Genomic DNA, 19,697 nt, shown 5'->3' on the forward strand with positions numbered 1-19,697 from the left:
ACATGGTTATTAACACAGGAAACATTTCCAGAACGAATGTTTTGAAGAAGAGTACTTACCAATTTTTCTATTTATTTAAAAATAGTTTTCAAATTTTAATTTTTTGTTTTATTGTTTCAGAAGTAAGGTGAGACTAGAAGTGAAGGGCTCTAGCATTTGTAGTAGATCCTGGCACTAGTGAACAAATTTGAGGATTTTATGCCGCTTCCATCGCGCCTACACTACAGAGAAAAAAATTGGTCGAGTTCCAAAAAAATTCTAACCCCCTTCCCCTCAACATAAAGCCGCGGAACACGGACGCCTGTGCTTGAATCTAGTTCGGCTCTCTACCGCCACGAGCGTCTCACATTTTGGAGGGAAAGTTCAGAAACCGCTACTAGAGGGCCAACCGTTGATGTGTTATCTAGAATATTCACAATTCAAGTGAAGAATTGGCTTACCTCGATACTTCTAGTCTCATCTCACTTCTGGTGTTAGCTATGGCTGTGGTTGTTTTTGTATAGGAAAACTTCGTTTACTGCTTTGGTAAAATTAGGCTTTTGAATTTAAGTGATTAATAATGAGTATTAATCACATTCCTAAGAGGGGTAGATCTGCTAAAATGTTCAGTAAATCTTCCAAAAACTCTTTTTACATATGAACTGCATATTGAAGTTCGATACATGGTTCTAATTTGAAATATGCTTTATTTTATATCTGCTAGCCTTCAAAATTTCCATTTTAACGCTGCTGATGTGGTTTTGTATTGACAAAGCTACAAGTTTTTACCTCTCCGAATGACGATGACGTCAAAAAGAGGTATTACACTGGTCTTTGTCTGTGTGTCGCAGTTGGCAAATCGGAGCAAACGTCTTCGCAGAAAGCAATACTAGCTTCTACTCCATTATCATCGTTAAGGTTAAGATTTATACGGCGATTGGCTAGGGTTACGAGAAACGTCTAGCCTCCTAATGGCAGGGCTTCCACCAAAGGTTCACGCAATTGCGGGGTTTCTTGTTATTTGTTGTTAATAAATTACCTTATATACCCTAAATTTCCAAAAATTGTTAAAGAGGCATACGCTTGAATTGAAACGTCAACAACAGCTATGTTTAAAATGATGTTAGGAATAAAGTTTCTTAAAACGTTTTAATTTGACATACGGTAAATTAATGAAGATTAAAATATTAATATCAATTATATTAATTTAATTATTTAAGAAAAACCCCTTGATTGCGTCTCGACTCGGAAAGGTTGATTTTGGTTTCCCAACTTGTTATATATAGTCGAATACTACTGTAAATAGACGTCGTCTTTTGCTCATTGCAATTCAATAAAAAATTATTTCTACCTTAACTTGATTTAACAATTCTAGCCTATAAATAAAGATTTGCAACTGAAAATGGCGCAAGGAGTATTGTAGATACTGCGTGTTTCCAAACCATTAAATTCAAATAACAATGACTTTAACTTCCTCTTTCGTAGGATACGAACACAAAACTTGCCAAAGAATTCCCTAAAAACAGAGAAAATAACGGGGAGGGGGACCAAGAAACGCCGGAAACAGAGAAATCGGACTAAAAACAAAGAATTGGCAGATAGTGCAGGTCAAATAAAAAACAATTGGAGAAGAATCGTCTAAAAATAGTACTTTTTGCAAAAATAAAAAGTGAATTTGTGGGAAACTATCTTTTATATTTAAGAGAAAAATAGTGACATGTTAATGACGCAAAATATATGGATTTTTCATAATAAATCATCTCAACAGAATACAGAATAAAAGGGAGGGTGATTGGCAAAATTATGCGATTTTTATTAGATTTTCAACAGTAGTCATAAGACAATATCTAGACAGTGAGTACGTAAAAGGAGAGTCAAAGAGGGAAGGTAAACTATAACGGCACAGCCCGATATCTCTCTCATGCGCACCTACCTCGGCGCACAGCCGAGGAGCCAGACGTCACGTGATCCGTTAAGAAGGAAATTCAAATTAAAGAAAGTTTATAAGGCTTCACACATCGATCCAACACTTATGATTCAAACTTTAAACTAGCAATCGCTAACCTGTTCGACAGTTAGCTTTAAAAGAGACAAATGTGCGATGTAAGATTCATATTGCATCTCAGACAAGGAAAAAACTGATTACTGGTCCTGGGCGTACGGTATACTAGTGGAAAAGCCTCGTATGGATACTATCGCTAGTACGTAGGCAAACCGAATTCTATTTACCTTCTCTGTACCACGATAATCTCCAAAAACCAAAAATGTTGTAACGCTCCGAATCCGGATGTCTCAAAGCCGAATTATTTTCGTAGGAGAGAGGAAAAAGATATCTATATAGCACTAATTGGTCGACCAATTCTATTTGCCTTTGACCTAAAAATATTCCAGTTTCCGAAAACCCTAACTACAACTTCTTCAACTTCGTGTTAGTAAGGCTATAGAATTGCATTTAATTGTGCTAGTAAGGCTATAGAATTGCATTTAATTGTGCTAGTAAGGCTATAGAATTGCATTTAATTGTGCTAGTAAGGTTAAGAATTGCATTTAATTGTGCTAGTAAGGATAAGAATTGCGTTTAATTGCGCAAACTTTCAAAGTTTTAAAACGAATAGTTCTTTTCCTAAAGTTACTAAATGGGTGTATCCAAAAGCGTGATCGAGTCGGCTGTGACCAAACAAAGCCGTCTTAGCTCGTCTGCTTCAAAACCGCGGGAAAACGTGACATGTCGCGGAGTATTGTCTATTAAAATCACGTCGTTTACTGTAATTAGTAAAGTATTCATCGAGTGTTCGGAATTGGCTACTTGCTAAGGTTTTTATAATTACTCTGTTCTCTATTTACTTTTGTGGCGAAACCACATTATAGATGTGTATTTTGTGCTGGAAAACTACTTTTGGGCGGAAATAGGGTTCTCTCTCAAATTTTCATCCATTTTCTCGAAGTAAATTATAGCTTGTTTTGGAGGGCATGTGGGGCGACATTTCCTTTAATTGGCATTAACTTAAATATGTCAGTCGGGTACTCGTTTAAATAGTATTTTATCATACCCTAACGTTTACTATGACTGTTTTATCCATACATATTTTTAACCATTTTCTATCTCTGGAGATAATTTTATATAAAATTACAATTAACTGGAGGTACCATCGTGATACGTTCTATCTATCTTCTTTCAAGGTGCATGGAGTTGTTTTTCATTTTTATAAATCCGTTTTTGAATGTTTTATTTTGCTCTGGCTGCTTGCACATGTTTTATTTTGCAATGACTGCATTATTGCATGTTTTTTGGTTTGGCATGGAAGAAATTCCTAATAACCGCTAGTTCTAATTTAGGTTTTATGCTTTCAGGTAAGTCGCATTTAAACAAAGGGTAGAATTCCTGATGAATGGATTACGGATTGTTATCGAAAGTATTTAATTAACACTATTACTCGCTATTGGAAATTTGGAAGCCTCAATACATTCAGTATATACACATAGGGAATACGCCCATTTATTACAAGTCGTATTGAACAATTAACAAGACGGCCCAAGGGCTCGTAATAGTAGCCATATTGTACGAGTGAATAGCCCCCCTATACCCTACCCTAATGAGTGGATAAAACCCCTCTATACCTTACCCTAATGAGTGAATAGCGCTTTAAATGATTTACTGTGCATAAAATCAGAGTGAATAGATTCCCTACTCTAAACAGTCGGGGAAAATCGTTATCTATTTAATTAGCACATACATAAAAAGAAAATGAATATAAAAACCCCAAACATACAAATTCATAAGTATCCGACCCCACAGATAAAAATTCAAAAGTATCCGACCCCACAGATTAAGAGGTACCCCACCCCACATCACCCCGACATTTTAGAGATAAAAATAAATGATAAAAAACTCGGGGTTTCTATCAAGTCTCTATGGTTGAGTGGTAGAATTTTTGTCTACTACGCCAGCGACCCGGGTTCGATTCCCGGGTCTGACCTGAAAAAATTTTAATTATAATTAAATCTCTAACCGAGCCCAGTAACCCCTATGGGTGGGTTGTGGTAATATAAAGTTCCTTTTAAGCTAAAATCTGACGATAACGAAGCGACAACCCCGGCCACTACTACTACTACTACTACTACGACGGCTCGGGTCAAACTAAGAGCCTATCGTATACTACGATATGGCTAAAAATGGAGCTTGCCAAACTGCCTATGATCTCGCTACAACGCCAAGCCCTGACTAATTTCACCTCGTCAGTATGGGTTAGATCAAATAAAAAATTATTTCGATACCCTCTGCGTTTTTGCTTAAACCTCGAGTCACTGAACGACAGAGCAATGGCCGAGCTGAAGCGTTCCAACTTAGCAACACATATTAAAGAAATGACCATGATGATATTGAATGATGTAGGATGTGAAATATATCATTGGCTTTTCAAAATGCAATACGATGTCACCGACACTACCCTGGAACACCATCTCGCCAATTTGAGCTGGACAGTTGAAGGCTCATTAAATCGACCCAAAATGGCAAGGTTAATACTAGAGAATCAAACCGGCCTTGATTTTTCATTCAGTTTTGAAATGACTTGCGAATACTGTTTGGAGGATAAAGTTAGGGAACTATGGCCACGAGTCAGAGAAGAACGGCAGTTAAAAGATTTCAATGATGAAAATTTGATGGTAAAATACTGGATTTATAAACTAGACAGGCACTTGCTGGACCTACCGCGTTGTCCCCTTTTAGAACCTTTGTTAGTTGGAACTTCAATTGATGTCCAATTTTTCTTCAACTATTGTTATTTAGAATTTAGAAAATCAACAGTAAAATTTCTGTTTAATAATTTAACTGAAGTTGAAAAAATTCAGGCCTTGAATATTATTTTTGATCCATTGAATTTTTCAACAGTCCGCCTTCGCAAAACTTTCAGAAGTACCATGTCCGGGATATTTATTGACTCACTTAAATTACACGCAAATGTGTGAATTATTATCCAAATTTAAACTACATGAACATTTATTGATGAACATATCATACTTCGCGTGGCCAAATACACATATTCTAAAGGCATTGGACCATTGCATTGGCAAAATGAAAGGCGCTATTGAAGCTACAAACGGCAACGATTTGGTGGAGTTTGCTGATGGAGCGTTGGAGTTTGTCAGACGCTACAACCGTAGGATATTGTTCAGATATTGTTGGACCAGATTCCCGCGAGAAGAACTAAATGCAGTTATCGGTTCATCCTTCTTTAATGATATCATTTCTAAATTGGCTGACAACAAAGACGCTGTGTCCATTAAAATGGTAATTGATAGCATTGAGCCCAAGATTTTCTTACCTCGTAGTCGTATTTTCATTATCAAAACGTTGGCTGCATTCGATATGGATCTGTTGAAATATTACCTCGCTCGTACCATTGTCTGTAAGAACTTGGCGAAAAAAATCTTTAACAGGTTGAAGAACTCTAGTTACTTTCAAGATATTAAAGAAACCATTACTGGTATATTAATTCAGCTTTTTCCTGAGTTGGATCTAAATTGCGCAGATTAAGTTGTTTAAACGAGTGTAACATCTTCACACATATTTTCTTGTTTATTTTTTTCGTTCAAATTAGTGCATTTGTTTTCTAAACAAAACAAGTTGTTGTTGAATTTTGTGCCGGGAAATGTTTTTCTTAAAAAAACTGCGCATTTTTAAATAAGTAATTTAGAATTGCGCGCAGTTGTAGTTACATCCTTACATTAATATTGTTTAGTGTTTAGTGATTACACTGTGACAGGTTTTTTTTCAAATTAACCCACACATGGTTATCATTATTCGTCATTTTTGTTATATTCGTATTAGTTTCGTATTCAATCATTTTCTTTCAAACGCTACACAATCTTTAATAAGTAAAATAGAATTACAGGCTAATTGTTTTTTTCATACTTAGTTTTCTCTTATCATTTAGCGATTATTTTATAAAGTTACTCGTTTTGTTGGGTTTTTGTTCAAAGCTTTATTCCAAATAAACGAACACATGTTTGTAGTTTTTATTTAACAAAAAAAGTTTTCAACTAATTTCATGTTCAAGAAATGTTTTTCTAAATGTATACGCAATTTTAAATTAGTCCCATAAAATTGCGATTGTACTTGTTACATTTTTTCAATAAATTTGTTTTGTACTCTTTAATGGAGACATAAATAAAAGATGGTAATCTTGCGTTTTGAATTTTAATTTCGTGAAATAGAAACGCTATTACTGATAACTACCCGTAAGCGTGAATCGTCGGGAAATTAGCCACAGGCATTGTCTAGGTAAAACTCGCGAGACAAGTCTTCCTGGTGGCACAAATTGGAAACTTTATTCAAATCGCGCAAGGGAATGCTACCGGAAGCTTGGGAATAAATACAAAGATATCTTAAACTTACCTATTATAAGCTCTACCTCTATTAATACTTGTAATCATAACAAACATTGTCGTCTGCTAATGGGGCTAAAACGTGGATTTTGAAGTTCACGTAAAAAAAGCATGCGGCAACCTACACTTTCTCTTTTGTACTTATCCTATTCATAAGAATCCAGTTGTAGTGTGTACCATTATCACTAAGAATTTTTCCCATTTTCTTTAAAATTTCGAGATAATTTACTGTTCCTAATCTTAAAGTAACAACTTAAATCTTAAAAGCCCGTACTAAACCGATCACCGCTGCCATTTATTGCAGAAGCAGACGACTGCTTAGATTTCCGGGTTATAAGGCACTGGTAGGGGATACGGGGAAGGAGAGAATTGCTTCGTTTTCCCTCTAGGTGGCGTAGAACCTCAAATTTCTCTCTGGCGCCCTTGTACAATGGTGATTACCCGTGGTCTTATTGTGGATTCACGCTTACGGGTGGTTTGATATGCTTATGCTGATAATGTAGCTATCTCTATACAAGCATGGATGTACTAATAACTATCGTTACTGGATAAATCTCTCGTACCTTCCACCGTGCATTGAAAAAAGCTCGCGCTTTGGCTACCAAATCGAAGGGGGGTGGGGAGGCATCGGGTGTTAAAAACAACCGGAAGTTCTTCGATGGGACAAATGGTAGTCTTTTCCGGTCGTCGTTCATTGGCTGAAATTTGTAGCTGTCTGCTGTTCACGACTTGGCGGGGAAAAATGCAAATACGTATCGCGATATAGCCAATGAACGACGACCGGAAAAGACTACTGTTTGTCCCATCGAAGAACTTCCGGTCATAAGTTCGTACTTTTCTCGCCAGCCGGCGCTAGGGCTTATGGAGGAAAAACAATGGCCGCGTTTCAGGCTCAGTAATTTATCCAGTAACGATAGTTATTAGTACATCCATGATACAAGTAGCAACATCGTATGATGTATACCCGACCTTCCTGTAGTAGTCTTTGTGTCACATTATATCCTTTGGAAGTATAAAATTTTTCGTTCGCCATTGAAGGGAGAGGATTGTGGTAAGGTGATGATATTTTTTTGTTTGTTTGTGTTTTAAAAGGAACCTTAATTGTAAGGTTGAGCATTGCATTTAATTGTGCTAGTGAGGTTAAGAACTGCATTTAATTGTGCTAGTAAGGTTAAGAATTGCATTTAATTGTGCTAGTAAGGTTAAGAATTGCATTTAATTGTGCTAGCAAGGTTAAGAATTGCATTTAATTGTGCTAGTAAGGTTAAGAATTGCATTTAATTGTGCTAGTAAGGTTAAGAATTGCATTTAATTGTGCTAGTAAGGAATAAGAATTGGATTTAGTTGCGCTAGTAAGGTTAAGAATTGGATTTAGTTGCGCTAGTAAGGTTAAGAATTGCATTTAATAGACCATTCCATTAAATATTTGACGAGAAACCAACGCGCAGGGGTAGGACCGCCATATTAGGAGAGTTGTTCTCACAAGATGGAGCTTGCGTTCGCTAAGCGCGGGAGGCTAGTCCACCCACACTGGTGCTTGTGGTGATTCTTGGCGTGATGGAATCATGGAACTAGCCTAATAAGGCCCCTGTGCTGTTTGCTTTTCCTATGGTGTTTCAGGAATGGTCTATTGTGCTAGTAAGGTTACAAATTGTGAATATTATGAGGGGATTGCTCTATTGCCTTAATTTAAATAGGTGTCCAACTACCATTAAAATTACACCCGTCGACTGCCAGAAATCAATTTTCCCGAAGTTTTGATAGTTTGACAATGAAGATTCGATTTTATTTATGTACACTCCAACGGTCATCGTCCTATAATTTTCCAGTCAAAAAGGGGAGTGTCACTGGAAACATATCCATAAGACATTTCTCTTATTTCCGGCTCTGAGCGCGATCAGCCTTCGTTCGTCACTCGCGTGCTGTTACCAACTAATACCTTAATCGTACATTCGAAGGCTATAAAACAAAACCCAATCTTACCCTGACCAGCGTCCAATGGACCTTAAACACTTCCCAACTTAACAACATTCCATCAGTTGCCGAAAGTTCTAAAACAATTTATTCGATGTCGCGGTACCAACGTTGTTTATACGATGGCTAAAAACGAAAAGTCGAAAACAAATAACAGAAGTAAGATAAGGGACTAGAAGTATCGAGTTAAACAAATTCTTCACTTGGCGAAAGTGAATATTCTTGATAACACACCAACGGTTGGCCCTCTGGTAGCGGTTTCTGAATTTTCCCTTCAAAACGTGAGACGCTCGTGGCGGTAGACGGCCGAACTAGATTCAAGCACCCGCGTCTGTGTTCCGCCACTTTAGGTTGAGGGGAAGGGGGTAGGAAATTGTTTTGGGAACTTGACCAATTTTTTCTCTCTAGTGTAGGTGCGACGGAAGCGGCATAAAATCCTCAAATTTGTTCACTAGTGCCATGATCTATTACCAATGCTAGAGAACTTTACTTCTAGTCCCTTATCATACTTCTGCAAATTGTAATAGACAAAACTTGTCCTTCTGCCTGAGCCCTGACCAACGTCGACATAAATTGACCCGGAACACTTTATAAAGTAAAGACTAAAGACTCCCTCAATACACTTTGCAATGAAATAATCAATGTGTACGTATTTTTTCGTCGAAAAAGAACGGTTGTAATCGCCCCAAAATGGGAGGCACTTTTACTCGAGTGGAGTGTTTCATCAAGTTGTTCGTGCCAATACAAAGATACTTCGTTTCCAAACCTCCTATGGGAAATAAGACCCTAGTCGAGAAACTCAAACGCGTAAATTTTTAATGAATTAAGATCAAATATTAAGTTTACCAGGGTTCTGATTGCAAATAATATATTTATTAAATCTCTCTCTCTAGGGTTTCTAATTAATTTGGCCTTTTGTATTGCGCATTTTGTTGTTTGAAGGGCTTAGTAAATATTTAATTCCACTCCGTATAAGGCCCTTCTCGATTGAAAAGTTACAGATATGACACACTAGATGGGGTCAAGAAGCGATATCTAGTTTACTAGGGAGAAGGTATAAATTCGCCACATTTCTAGCTATATCTCCAGTCCAAATGTAGGTCCGGAATTAATCCCCACCTCTAAATTACAACCAGCATCTCATTGGTTCTTGAAAACTCACGTCAACGCGAGGCGAATGACGGAAATTACTGACGACTGTAGAGAGACGAAATAGTCGGTCTCCTTTTACGTTCCCTCTTGTATTTTGAAAGGGTGACTGGGACTATGGCGCGCGAATACTTAGGCATCTTTAACCTCCTCCCTAGTAAACTACATATCGCTTCTTGATGGGGTAATAGCTATTTGAGACAATAGACGGGGGCAAAAATATGTTTTAAACAGTACCCTTTTTTCACATTGGATGAAAGATTCCAGATAAACACAGTGTTTAAAATATCTTCGTCTTAGGTATTGAAACAAAAAATATGGTAAGGCAAAAAGAGAATAGTGGAAAAATCAAATAATTAGCAGAAAATAACTGATATGTAACCCATTTAATTGTAATTAACATCGGTTTACTTAAGACTGTAATAACAACACATCCAGGTTTCATCCCCCATGACTTTCTATTGGACATTGATGGTTGAAACAGATATTACCCTGCCAATCCCGTTATGACCTGGGGTTTGAAAACTGAAGTCATGTTTGATAAAATTAAGTTCACCATAAAATCCTTGTCCTAGGGTGGTTTATATTTGTTTTAATAAGTGAAACAGTCTTAAAATTTGCGTCAAAAAGTCCCAAAAAAGCGTTAAGGTTATGTTGGATTTAAACCTGGAACGTTGGATTTAAACCTAAAATGTCGGATTTAAACCCGTCACCTTGGGTTTGAACCCAGCACCTTGGATTTAAACCTGGCACCTTGGATTTGAACCTGAAACATTCAATTTGAACCTGGAACATTCGATTTAAACCCGTCACGTTTGATTTAAACCCGTCACGTTGGATTTGAACCCGTCACGTTGGATTTGAACCCGGCAACGTTGCATTTAAACCTTCTAAGTTAGATTTTAACACGAATTACACAATCAAATCAATTTAATCCGAACTCTTAAGGTTCAATAATTTGAGATATGATTTAAGCCATTTAAATCGTGCAAACACCAACGACTGGTCTTATACAATTCGCGGTAAAACCCACGAATATTTTCCTCCCCGATTTTTTTATTCCTAAAACTGCACGAAGGTGTTAAAGCCAGCCAGTAAAATTTCTAGCAAATCATTCACATTCCAAGCTGGACTAGTTTGCTATATCTTGCAAAACGTTAAAATTATATTCGCTCAAGCGCGTCTGACACTTTTTTTCTCAAACTAAAGATAGGCTAAAACATCTTGCAATTCCATTTTTTATATCGAATCTTTCCGTGAAGGATTTTCAAATGTTTTTATATTAAAATCTTTTCCGACCTCTTCCTAGCTCTAAGTCAGCTCGGTTGTGAGGTTTGAATTTGCCGGAACGAATTATGGCAAAGTTCCCCCTTTAAATGGATTATCACCGAATTCCTTTTTATCGGGGCCCGTTTCCGAGTTAGAACCCTTTTAACTCAATGGGTTTCTGGGGTGACACTAAGAATAAGCCCAATTCTCTTATGAATATTCTTCAATAGACTTTTAGAGGAGCTCGTTACGGATAATACTAGTAACAAGTCCTTATAATTAAATTAGAAAAATTCGTTTAGGTTTCTTTTCACTTTTGAATCTTCAAAGGCATTAAGATTAATAACGTCACGTAATTAGAGCAGTACTATTAAATCTTAATTAATCATTATAATTGAAATTGAAAATTGTAAAACGATTCGTTTTTTAATGGAAAGAGAAATTGAAATTCGTTATAAAGGTTGGTTTCCTAATAGAAAAAGAACAACAATTTGGAGATATCTTATGTTATGGAAGCAGGAATGGAGAACAGAGTAATCTGCGCGCGCTTGAAAATCCCGGACCACCATCCACGGGACGGGGGGGGGAGTATGAAAGAAGAGGCGGGTCATAGCGACAGAGGTAAAAAGGGATTACGTTTTTTTCACCGTCCCAGTCAGCAACGTTATTATAACGTAGTTTAAGTGAGCCAATAAGATAATTTAATATTTTTGTTACGTTTTGAGGGGAGGGGCTCTATACTGGGCTATGGGTCGGACTGAAGTAAAGACTAATCGTTCTCCATTCCTGCTTCTAATATTACATGGATCCCTGGTGTATACAAAGATAATAAACACTTCACATAAAACACCCGGACAACGCCGGGTAGCTTAGTTAATTAAATTTTTTTTTAATATTTTATGAAAATAGTTGGCGAATATTGCATACCGAGAAAAATGCCGGATATTAGTGAGATAATAATAGAAATTCCAGGGAACCGCTATAGATGGAGCCATAGAACAGTCTGAATCTTAAAACCTCTAGTTTACAGGCGTGGAGGATTCCTAACGTTAACACGAGGAGACCAAGCTACTTAGAGTGTAAAATCGTCTGCTATTTTACCCTTTAAGTTGCCAGCCTGCCAGGTCTCCTTGTGCAAATGGTATGAATCCTCCACGCCTGTAAACTATGTATTCCGGTGGCATCTATGATTGACTGCCTCATTTCTATTACTACCTCTGTAGCCGGCGCATGTTTCTCTGCGTGAAATCATAAATTCATAAGATATGTTCTATAAGTTTATAACTGGTTACAAACTGGAGCTTTTCCTGAAGTGACGTAGGTGATAGATTCTCGACAAGCGACGCCTGGTGAGGTGCTGTCAAAGGCTTAGAACAGACTAAATAGTAAGATGGATTGCAAAATTAACCGAGTGAAGTCAAAACTCGGACTATCACGAGCTGTAAGTCTTTAGCATTTCGAAGTACATTATGTGTCATACTTATGTAACATATCTTATAAACTTATAGTGTCATATGTATATTTGTCTATTCAGCCTTGAGCGCAAGAAACTACCTTCATTTTCTCCAACAAAGCTTCGCAAAGGATCAAGGTTGAATAATTAAAATGTAGTCTAACGAACTGAAACAATTATTTTCTCATTAACGAGTGTTAAATTAAAGACCCTTTAAAATTGTCCTAGATCCAAGAATAACCCAATTAAATTTAACTATTGTAATTTAACCCTTTGTAAGGCAAGTCCTTTAGAAAATGTCTTTTATGTGATTTAAACTGGAGCACTACCATAGAAGTCATTTGAATTTAATGAGATTTGTATAATAAAGAGTAATTTGACTACCATCAAGAAGAGATATCTAGTTTACTAGGGAGAAGGCATAATTCGTCACATTTCTAGCTTTATCTCCAGTCCAAACGTAGGTCTGGAGTTGATCTCCGCCTCAAAATTACAACCAGCATCTCATTGGTTCTTGAAAACTCACGTCATAGCGACGCGAATTATGAAAATTACGTATTTTCCAAATTGGGAGAGGCGAAATAGCCCGGCCTACTTTTACGTCCCCCTGAAATTTTGAAAGGTGAACTGGGACTATGGTGCACGAATACTTAGGCATCTTAAAACTTCTCCCTAGTAAACTAGATGTCGCTTCTTGCTAAAATATAAAGTTTAATCTATGGCAGTTACTCTAGGAACAAAAGACCGTAAAAGTGCTGAAAGGAAAGTAAAGTAGGCTAATGAATTCAGGGAAATTTTAGAACTATTATTATTAATGGATGGCAGATGGCGCATTTAGCGCCTTCTCTTGTGCGCATGTACTTTGGCGCATTCCGTAAAAAGGGAGAAAGCATAACGTGATTCTATGAAGTCTGGGACTTAAAAAAATTAGACACCAACGAAAGACTTTATCTCTTGTCTCCGAGATCTCTCACGATATGCTCAATTTCGACATAAAATTAGGCCTGTGCGAGTACTCGACTCGAGACTTGAAAATCAAAATCTTAGGACTTGAGAATAATTTCGAGCCCTCAAAAATCCTCACTACTGGACTCGAGGAGGACTCAAACCGAGTTTTAACACCATATCAAGTCCAAAAATATTTACCATGGATAAAGAATTTATTCTTCTTTCGTCTATTGTCAGCACGCACAAATCTACATTACATAGTAGCCTAGCTTTCCCGTGCTGACAACCGTAGCTGCATCAAAGTATATATCGAATAAGCTGCCTTCGGAAAACAAATTTCCTCACGCTCATCCTTTATCCATGTATTTAACCTGAACTCTGTGACCCGGAATTTCAAGTAAAGCGCGGCATCTAGTGGGGTTTTACCGATTTGGATTTTAGAGAAGACAGGTGATTGGACAAAAATTTGTCGTCAGCTAGAACAAACCAAAACCAAAAGTAAAATTATGTTTATTGACGTTTCTTACTTTTTATATTCAAGCTGTGATATTTGAACAAATGAAGAGTAAAAAATAAAATAAATAAATAAATAAATAAATAAATGAAAATATTTATCATTCATTTTGACATGAAATAATTTATTAGGACTCGACTGGGACTTGATATAATTTATCAGGACTCGACACTGGGCTTGAGACGTAGTTTTGAAGCTTACTTTAGGACTCGAGGACTCGATACCAGTTAAAAGACTCGACTCGAGATTCTATAAGAGCTTTTTAGGCCTACATAAAATACGAAAAAGAGCGGCAAGATCATTCAGATATTGCTCTGTATATAATAAACGCATCAATTCCGATTTCCGAAGGTATTTTAAAGGGATGTACAATTCGTTGTGTATTGGCGTGACAGGAACTATATTTCGAAGTAGTAGTATAACTATTTTCTGGAGTAGCGATCGGGCAACGTCACGTGACTGTAAACGTGGAACGACTCGGCGGATAGATACAAAGAAAATGGAGATACCCATTCCCAATACTCTGATAACGCTGCCAAATTCAATTAACGCATGCGCAGTAGAGTGCTATTTGGTGGAAGTTAAGCTTGGTATAGTCCTCTCCCCTACATAACAAATTGGACATCCCTTTAACGTGTAAAGGTTTTTCCATTAAATAGAGTTTTTTACATTTTGGGCGCCATTTTTCTGTATTTAATACATTTTTTATTGTGTATCTACTGTGATTAACGTCTCTGCATAATTTCAGCCTTCTACTCAAAACGGTTTATGCTTTTTGTTGGTCAATGAGTCAGTCAGAACTTTGCTTATACCAGGGATAGATTTAATTTTATAAGTAGGAATGGAGAACGGTTAGTATTTACTTCAGTCCGACTCATAGCCCAGTATAGAGCCCCTCCCTCCAACACGTAAAGAAAAGTTTAAATTATCTTATTGGCTCACTTAAACTATACGTTCTGATGGCGTTGCTGACGCGGACGGCGAAAAATACGTAATTCATTTTACCTCTGTCGCTATGACTCACCTCTTCTTTCATACCCCTCCGTCCCGAGGAAGGGGGTCCGGGACTTTGACGCGCGCCCAAAGTACTCTGCTCTCCATTCCTACTTCTAAAATTAAATCTATTCCTGTTTATACACAGGGTGTTCCAAAATGGTGCTACAATCGAACCAGTGTGGGTTTTATGACTGATTTTGAGATAAATACTTCAATTATAATTTGAAAACAAAAGTCCGGCGGCATGTAATATCATATAAAATTTTCGACTCAAAACTGATCATAGAACCCACACTACGTCAGTTCTACCACCATTTTTCGACTAAACTATCCGGTGCATAAAGATTAACCAAATTAAATATTACTGTGTTAGTTGCGTAAATTCATGGCGCTGGTATAGCTTTAAATAGATTGAAAGAAAAAATATGAAGGAAAAAAAATTGGCTCACCTTTTGTGATATATAACGGGGTAGGTCGGCCGCTAGCTTGCTCGGTATAAATTTATGGAGGTTACATATTGGAATTTTTTTTAAAGGTTAAATTCCATATTTTTAAGTTAGTTTTCAACCCCGAAGATTCGCTATTTTTACGCTGAATGGAATTTGTGTAAGCTATTTTTTTAGATACCTATGATGGGGATTGCATATTTTCATAGTCGCTTAGGAGAAAAGCTCAATTTATATTTGCGACAGCGGTTAAGTCAGTGGAACGTTAGGTTTTTCTTTAAAGTTTATCGCACTAAAAGAGCTAATGTTAATTACTAAGTAACGAAAAAGTTTCAAACGAGACGAAAAGCTAATTGAAAATGTTCTTGTGAATTAGTATCTTAAGAAGCATGGATGATTCCATATTTTCCTAATAAATATGCACAAACGGTTTTTTTCGAAACGAAAATCTAGTTTGTTGTGAGGTCAAGAAGATGAAAATGATGAACTCAAGAATAAAATATCGAGACAGCTTACACCGTCATTTAAAAGGGACAGTAAAGAAGGCATTGGCGGGTGGGTAAAAATGATGAAATACGTCAGAGGCACGTGACTGAGGAAAGGCGTGGTTCAAAGAAGGTTAGTTCGTTCGGAGCCTCCGAAATGAATTAGGTCCATGCATGTCAAATTTTATATGGGGAAATATCCAGTCTGTTAAGAAAAACATTTTCACCATATATGTGTACGAGATTTCGCTTTTATTCGGTTGTGACAGGGGTCTTCCTTAAATTATCGTTGATATTTTAGGGATCAGTCATAAAATGTTTATGATAGAGAAAAGTTTCATCCTAAAATTAACGTAAATGTTTTCGGGGCTATTCACTTTTTATTGAATCTTTTGTTGTATGGATGACAACAAAATAAATTATTTCAATTAAAATAATTCAGTAAGAGTAATAAAAACGTATACTTGCAATCCGCGACCTTGACCCAAATACTTAAGCAGTCGACAGGGTCACGGGGTTGAACTTTGTTTATTTTACGGTGCTATAAGCGTCCCCAAGCGTAAAACCACGGCGAACTAAATTGCTTAAAAAAATATTCTCGCTTCGAGACACGCATGGGTCTAGTTCATTTCGGAGGCTCCGCTTCGTTTTATTTAGAAAACTACCATAGTTAAGAGCATTGGCGCTGGAATCTCGCGAAAGGCAAGGACTAGGTTTCCAGTCCCACTTTATGTGGAATCTTTGTATCTTGTTATCACGTGGTATCTGTGACGTATTTCAAATAATATTTACTCACCCGCCGATGCCTTCTTTAAAGCCCCTTTAAAATAAGCTTTGTATAATGTTAGTCATATGCCTTAGTGGCCTTAGTAAGGTAAGGGTTTAATTCAAATTTTATGCACAGACTACTGTCATTCTCCACGAAAATCCTATAACTTAATCTTATAATCAGTGCCTGTGAAGTTTCAAATTATTTATGATTGATTATCATCGAAGTCTAAAAATACTTCTTTGGAAAAGTTTAAAATTGATTAACTGAAGCCGCAGACGCAATTACGAGATTAGAGACTGTATTATTACGCTTTACGCTGCCCTATTTTTTGTGACTTTGTTTACTGCCGTATAAATGCGCCAGCTAGGAGGAGTTTTCACGAATAACTCGCACTTGTGTACTTCCCTTGGGTAGTAAGGTTTCTTATAATACCATGGAGAAATGAAATAAGATGGAGTGGAAATGATGGTGGGCGACCTGCGGAACTGAAACTCTCCCAGAGTACCTCGCACACGCCTCTAACATTGTTAAGTGTAGGGATGAACCGGTACCGATACTATATCGGTATCGGCACCGATACTCTGGGTTTCCCGATAGTATCGGATCGGTTGGTTTAATTCGATACTAAACCGATACTCGTTTAAAATGCTTTATATTGCGCTAGGCCTATATGACATTTTTAGGTCTTTCAGTAATGTATTGATGGTGATAATATCTCATTTCTATGAATTTCAATAAGCCGTGATATTTTTTTCGAAGTACCTCCAAACATTGTACTTGGTAGTATCAGGAGCAGATGACAAAGGAGTCTCGGACGCTAGCTTCCACAATATAGAGGGCAATGGGACCCGCGTACGTCACAGCTGTAGCGGTATCGTTTGCCATAGAGGCGCTATCAGACATTATAGCAGACGATGCTTTTGGTGGATTAAATCTGGCACCAAAGTCTGCTGGGAATTATTTTTGTAAGAACGGACTAACGGTGGCTACTGAGGTCCGTCTTATCCGATCGCGACATAAATATGCAGTTGGAAACGAAATCACTGTCTCTTACTTTTGGGGTTTTAAAAGATCGTGAGTGATTTCTTTTCCCAACCTCTTGTAGCTATCATTTAATTCAAGAAGAAATTTAGAAAAAATTGGCACTGAAATTGGCCTTTAATTATCAATTTTAGTCTAAAAAAGATTAAAAAGCCATTGAAATACATTTTTTAACTCTAATACTCGTTAAGCCTAGGCTAATTATAAGCAGACGATACGTATTTTTAAAGAGAGGCTCCAGACGCGATTTCCCAGATCTCCTTTCGAGACTTTGCAGCCACGCTATTGGTTGGAAAATAAAGCTCAAATTTCCTACGAGAGGTGGCACTGGCGTAATGATTTTGGTTAATAACCGTGACGTTCGCGGATCCCATTGCCCTCTACATTATGGATGCTAGCGTCCGAGACTCCTTTGTCATCTGCTCCTGGTAGTATAATTCATGAAATTACTCTATTATTATTTCCTAGTATTTTAATACATATGTAAATGACACTGTACTACTAAAAATATCGGTATCGGTTGAAGAACCAGGTTTTGGATCATCGGTATCGAATCGATCAGTATCGGTTCATGTTTGGTATCGGGTTAAGCCTGGTATCGGCAATCTCTAGTTAAGTGCTGCCGCGTAGCGTCATTGTATTTGTATGAGAACTATAGCTTCTATTTTTAAGACAGATTACGATTCCGTACTGCACAACCCTACCTAAACGCAGAGGATGCTGGGGAGCGTCCGTTCCGCTATTGATATGGTGGTTTCCTCTCTTTCAAGATATTACTTCTTCTTTGTTGTAGTAAACCTACTGGTGTTATTTCAAAATATTATCAGTTGGGTAGCTTTATCGAGCTTCCTTCCAAAAGAAATCAAACAATTTCTTCTTATTCTTTTGGATTTTTCACTGAAAAGGCTCACGTTTTTTGGGCTTGGGCCACTGAAGGCTAATAGGGAACTTAACTGCCCGGAAAGTAAACAATTTGACACGGTAGAGAGTGTTGACTCAACACTTTAAGGATACGAGTTTTTCTCTCTCGGAGCTTTCCAACCCACCCACTGCTGCACGAGCTCTTCCAGCACCCATATAACTAGCTTTAAAAAGAGAATTAGGTCCAGAGGGAGACGATGGGTGAGAAAACTGCGTGATACTCCATTTACTAATGGCTATGACATCAAGTGTCAACTATATGATAGGCTTGGAAAAGTGATTTTTAAAAGGGTGTCGCCGAGTGGCGCTTCCTCATAATTTGTTTAGCTTTTTTACTTGATATTTTAAACACAGTTTTCTTTTACTTCATTTTATTTTGAGTTGGGAGAGTTATGACGTATTTTCATGCAAAGACACCATAACTGCATTCCCTGTCATTTTATCTATAATCAATTGAATGCACTGTGGATGCTGATCAATATTAGGCTTCAAGCATATAAGTTAAAACAGGGATTGATATAATTTTAGAAGTAGGAATGGAGAACAGAGTAATCTGGGCGCGCGTCAAAGTCCCGGACCCCCTTCCACGGAACGGAGGGCTATGAAAGAAGAGGCGGGGTCATAGCGACAGAGGTAAAAAGGAATTACGTATTTTTCGCCGTCCCCGTCAGCAACGTCGTCAAACCGTAGTTTAAGTGAGCCAATAAGATAATTTAAACTTTACATTGCGTGTTGGAGGGAGGGGCTCTATACTGGGCTATGAGTATGAGTCGGCCTGAAGTAAATACTAACCGTTCTCCATTCCTACTTCTAAAATTAAATATATCCCTGGTACAATATAAGCTCTTATTACAAAACTAGCGTAATAACATGCCCTCTTTAATCCTGTAAGAGTACAGAACTATCATGTTTGGTAATATTTTAAGCCAGTTTGAAATTACTCGTAATAATAAGTATTATCAACCGCAGTATCCACGCCTATGCATATATGAAGTTGAAAGTTCCCCCTTCCTCGCATAATATTAAATGTTTGTTTAGCCGCGAGCCCTCGTTTTCGCTGCTAAGCTACAAAAATAAAATCCCCCACGGGACTCTTAACACGCGTCAGTGGGATTAAAACGAAGCCCAACCGCCTCCACCCAACAACGGATAAATTATAAACTTTTAATATACTTTGAAGCCGGGGATGGTAAACAGAAATAGAGGCGACCGACCCAGAAAGATGGACTGAAGAGCTGAGAGGCTACGACGATATAACATGGACTACGAAATAACGTGAGATGTACCCCGCGTGGAGTGTTTAATCTAGAGTATATCTAGACCTAATAGCGTCAATAGGTCAAAAATGCCGTCAAAATACTAT

At 37.4% G+C, this 19,697-nt stretch overlaps 3 protein-coding genes across 4 annotated transcripts in view; 2 read left to right on the plus strand and 1 right to left on the minus strand.

Annotated features, from left to right (window-relative positions):
* The window catches only part of LOC149618785 (glutamate receptor ionotropic, NMDA 2B-like), a 274,821-nt gene that overhangs the window by 232,754 nt on the left and 22,370 nt on the right, over nt 1-19,697 (minus strand). The gene's annotated exons all lie outside the window — the stretch shown is intronic.
* LOC149618789 (ATP-binding cassette sub-family C member 1-like) overlaps nt 1-19,697 on the plus strand; it is a 245,074-nt gene that overhangs the window by 156,600 nt on the left and 68,777 nt on the right. The window lies entirely within an intron of this gene.
* Nucleotides 2,693-6,048, plus strand: LOC149618796 (uncharacterized). 2 transcript variants are annotated; one of them, XM_089854173.1, is made up of 3 exons: nt 2,693-2,793; nt 4,043-4,785; nt 4,871-6,048. In XM_089854173.1, the coding sequence occupies exons 2-3, from the start codon at nt 4,153-4,155 to the stop codon at nt 5,513-5,515; spliced, it is 1,278 nt and encodes a 425-aa protein (XP_089710299.1). In that variant the 5' UTR covers nt 2,693-2,793; nt 4,043-4,152; the 3' UTR covers nt 5,516-6,048. The 2 variants fall into 2 exon arrangements, with proteins under 2 accessions (XP_089710299.1, XP_089710298.1); XM_089854172.1 differs by lacking the exon at nt 2,693-2,793 and having other exon boundaries at nt 3,405-4,785.

Source organism: Phalangium opilio, unplaced genomic scaffold (genome assembly GCF_054372755.1).
Source record: "Phalangium opilio isolate 3A_F unplaced genomic scaffold, DU_Popi_V2 ptg000209l_1, whole genome shotgun sequence".
Lineage (NCBI taxonomy): Eukaryota > Metazoa > Arthropoda > Arachnida > Opiliones > Phalangiidae > Phalangium > Phalangium opilio.

What these genes read in the sequence shown, in the direction of transcription:
- LOC149618796 (XM_089854173.1), top strand. Translation starts at nt 4,153, where the DNA reads ATGGAGCTTGCCAAACTGCCTATGATCTCGCTACAACGCCAAGCCCTG. An exon ending in TAGAATTTAGAAAATCAACA is followed by an intron (nt 4,786 to 4,870) that starts GTAAAATTTCTG and finishes ATTTTTCAACAG; the next exon opens with TCCGCCTTCGCAAAACTTTC.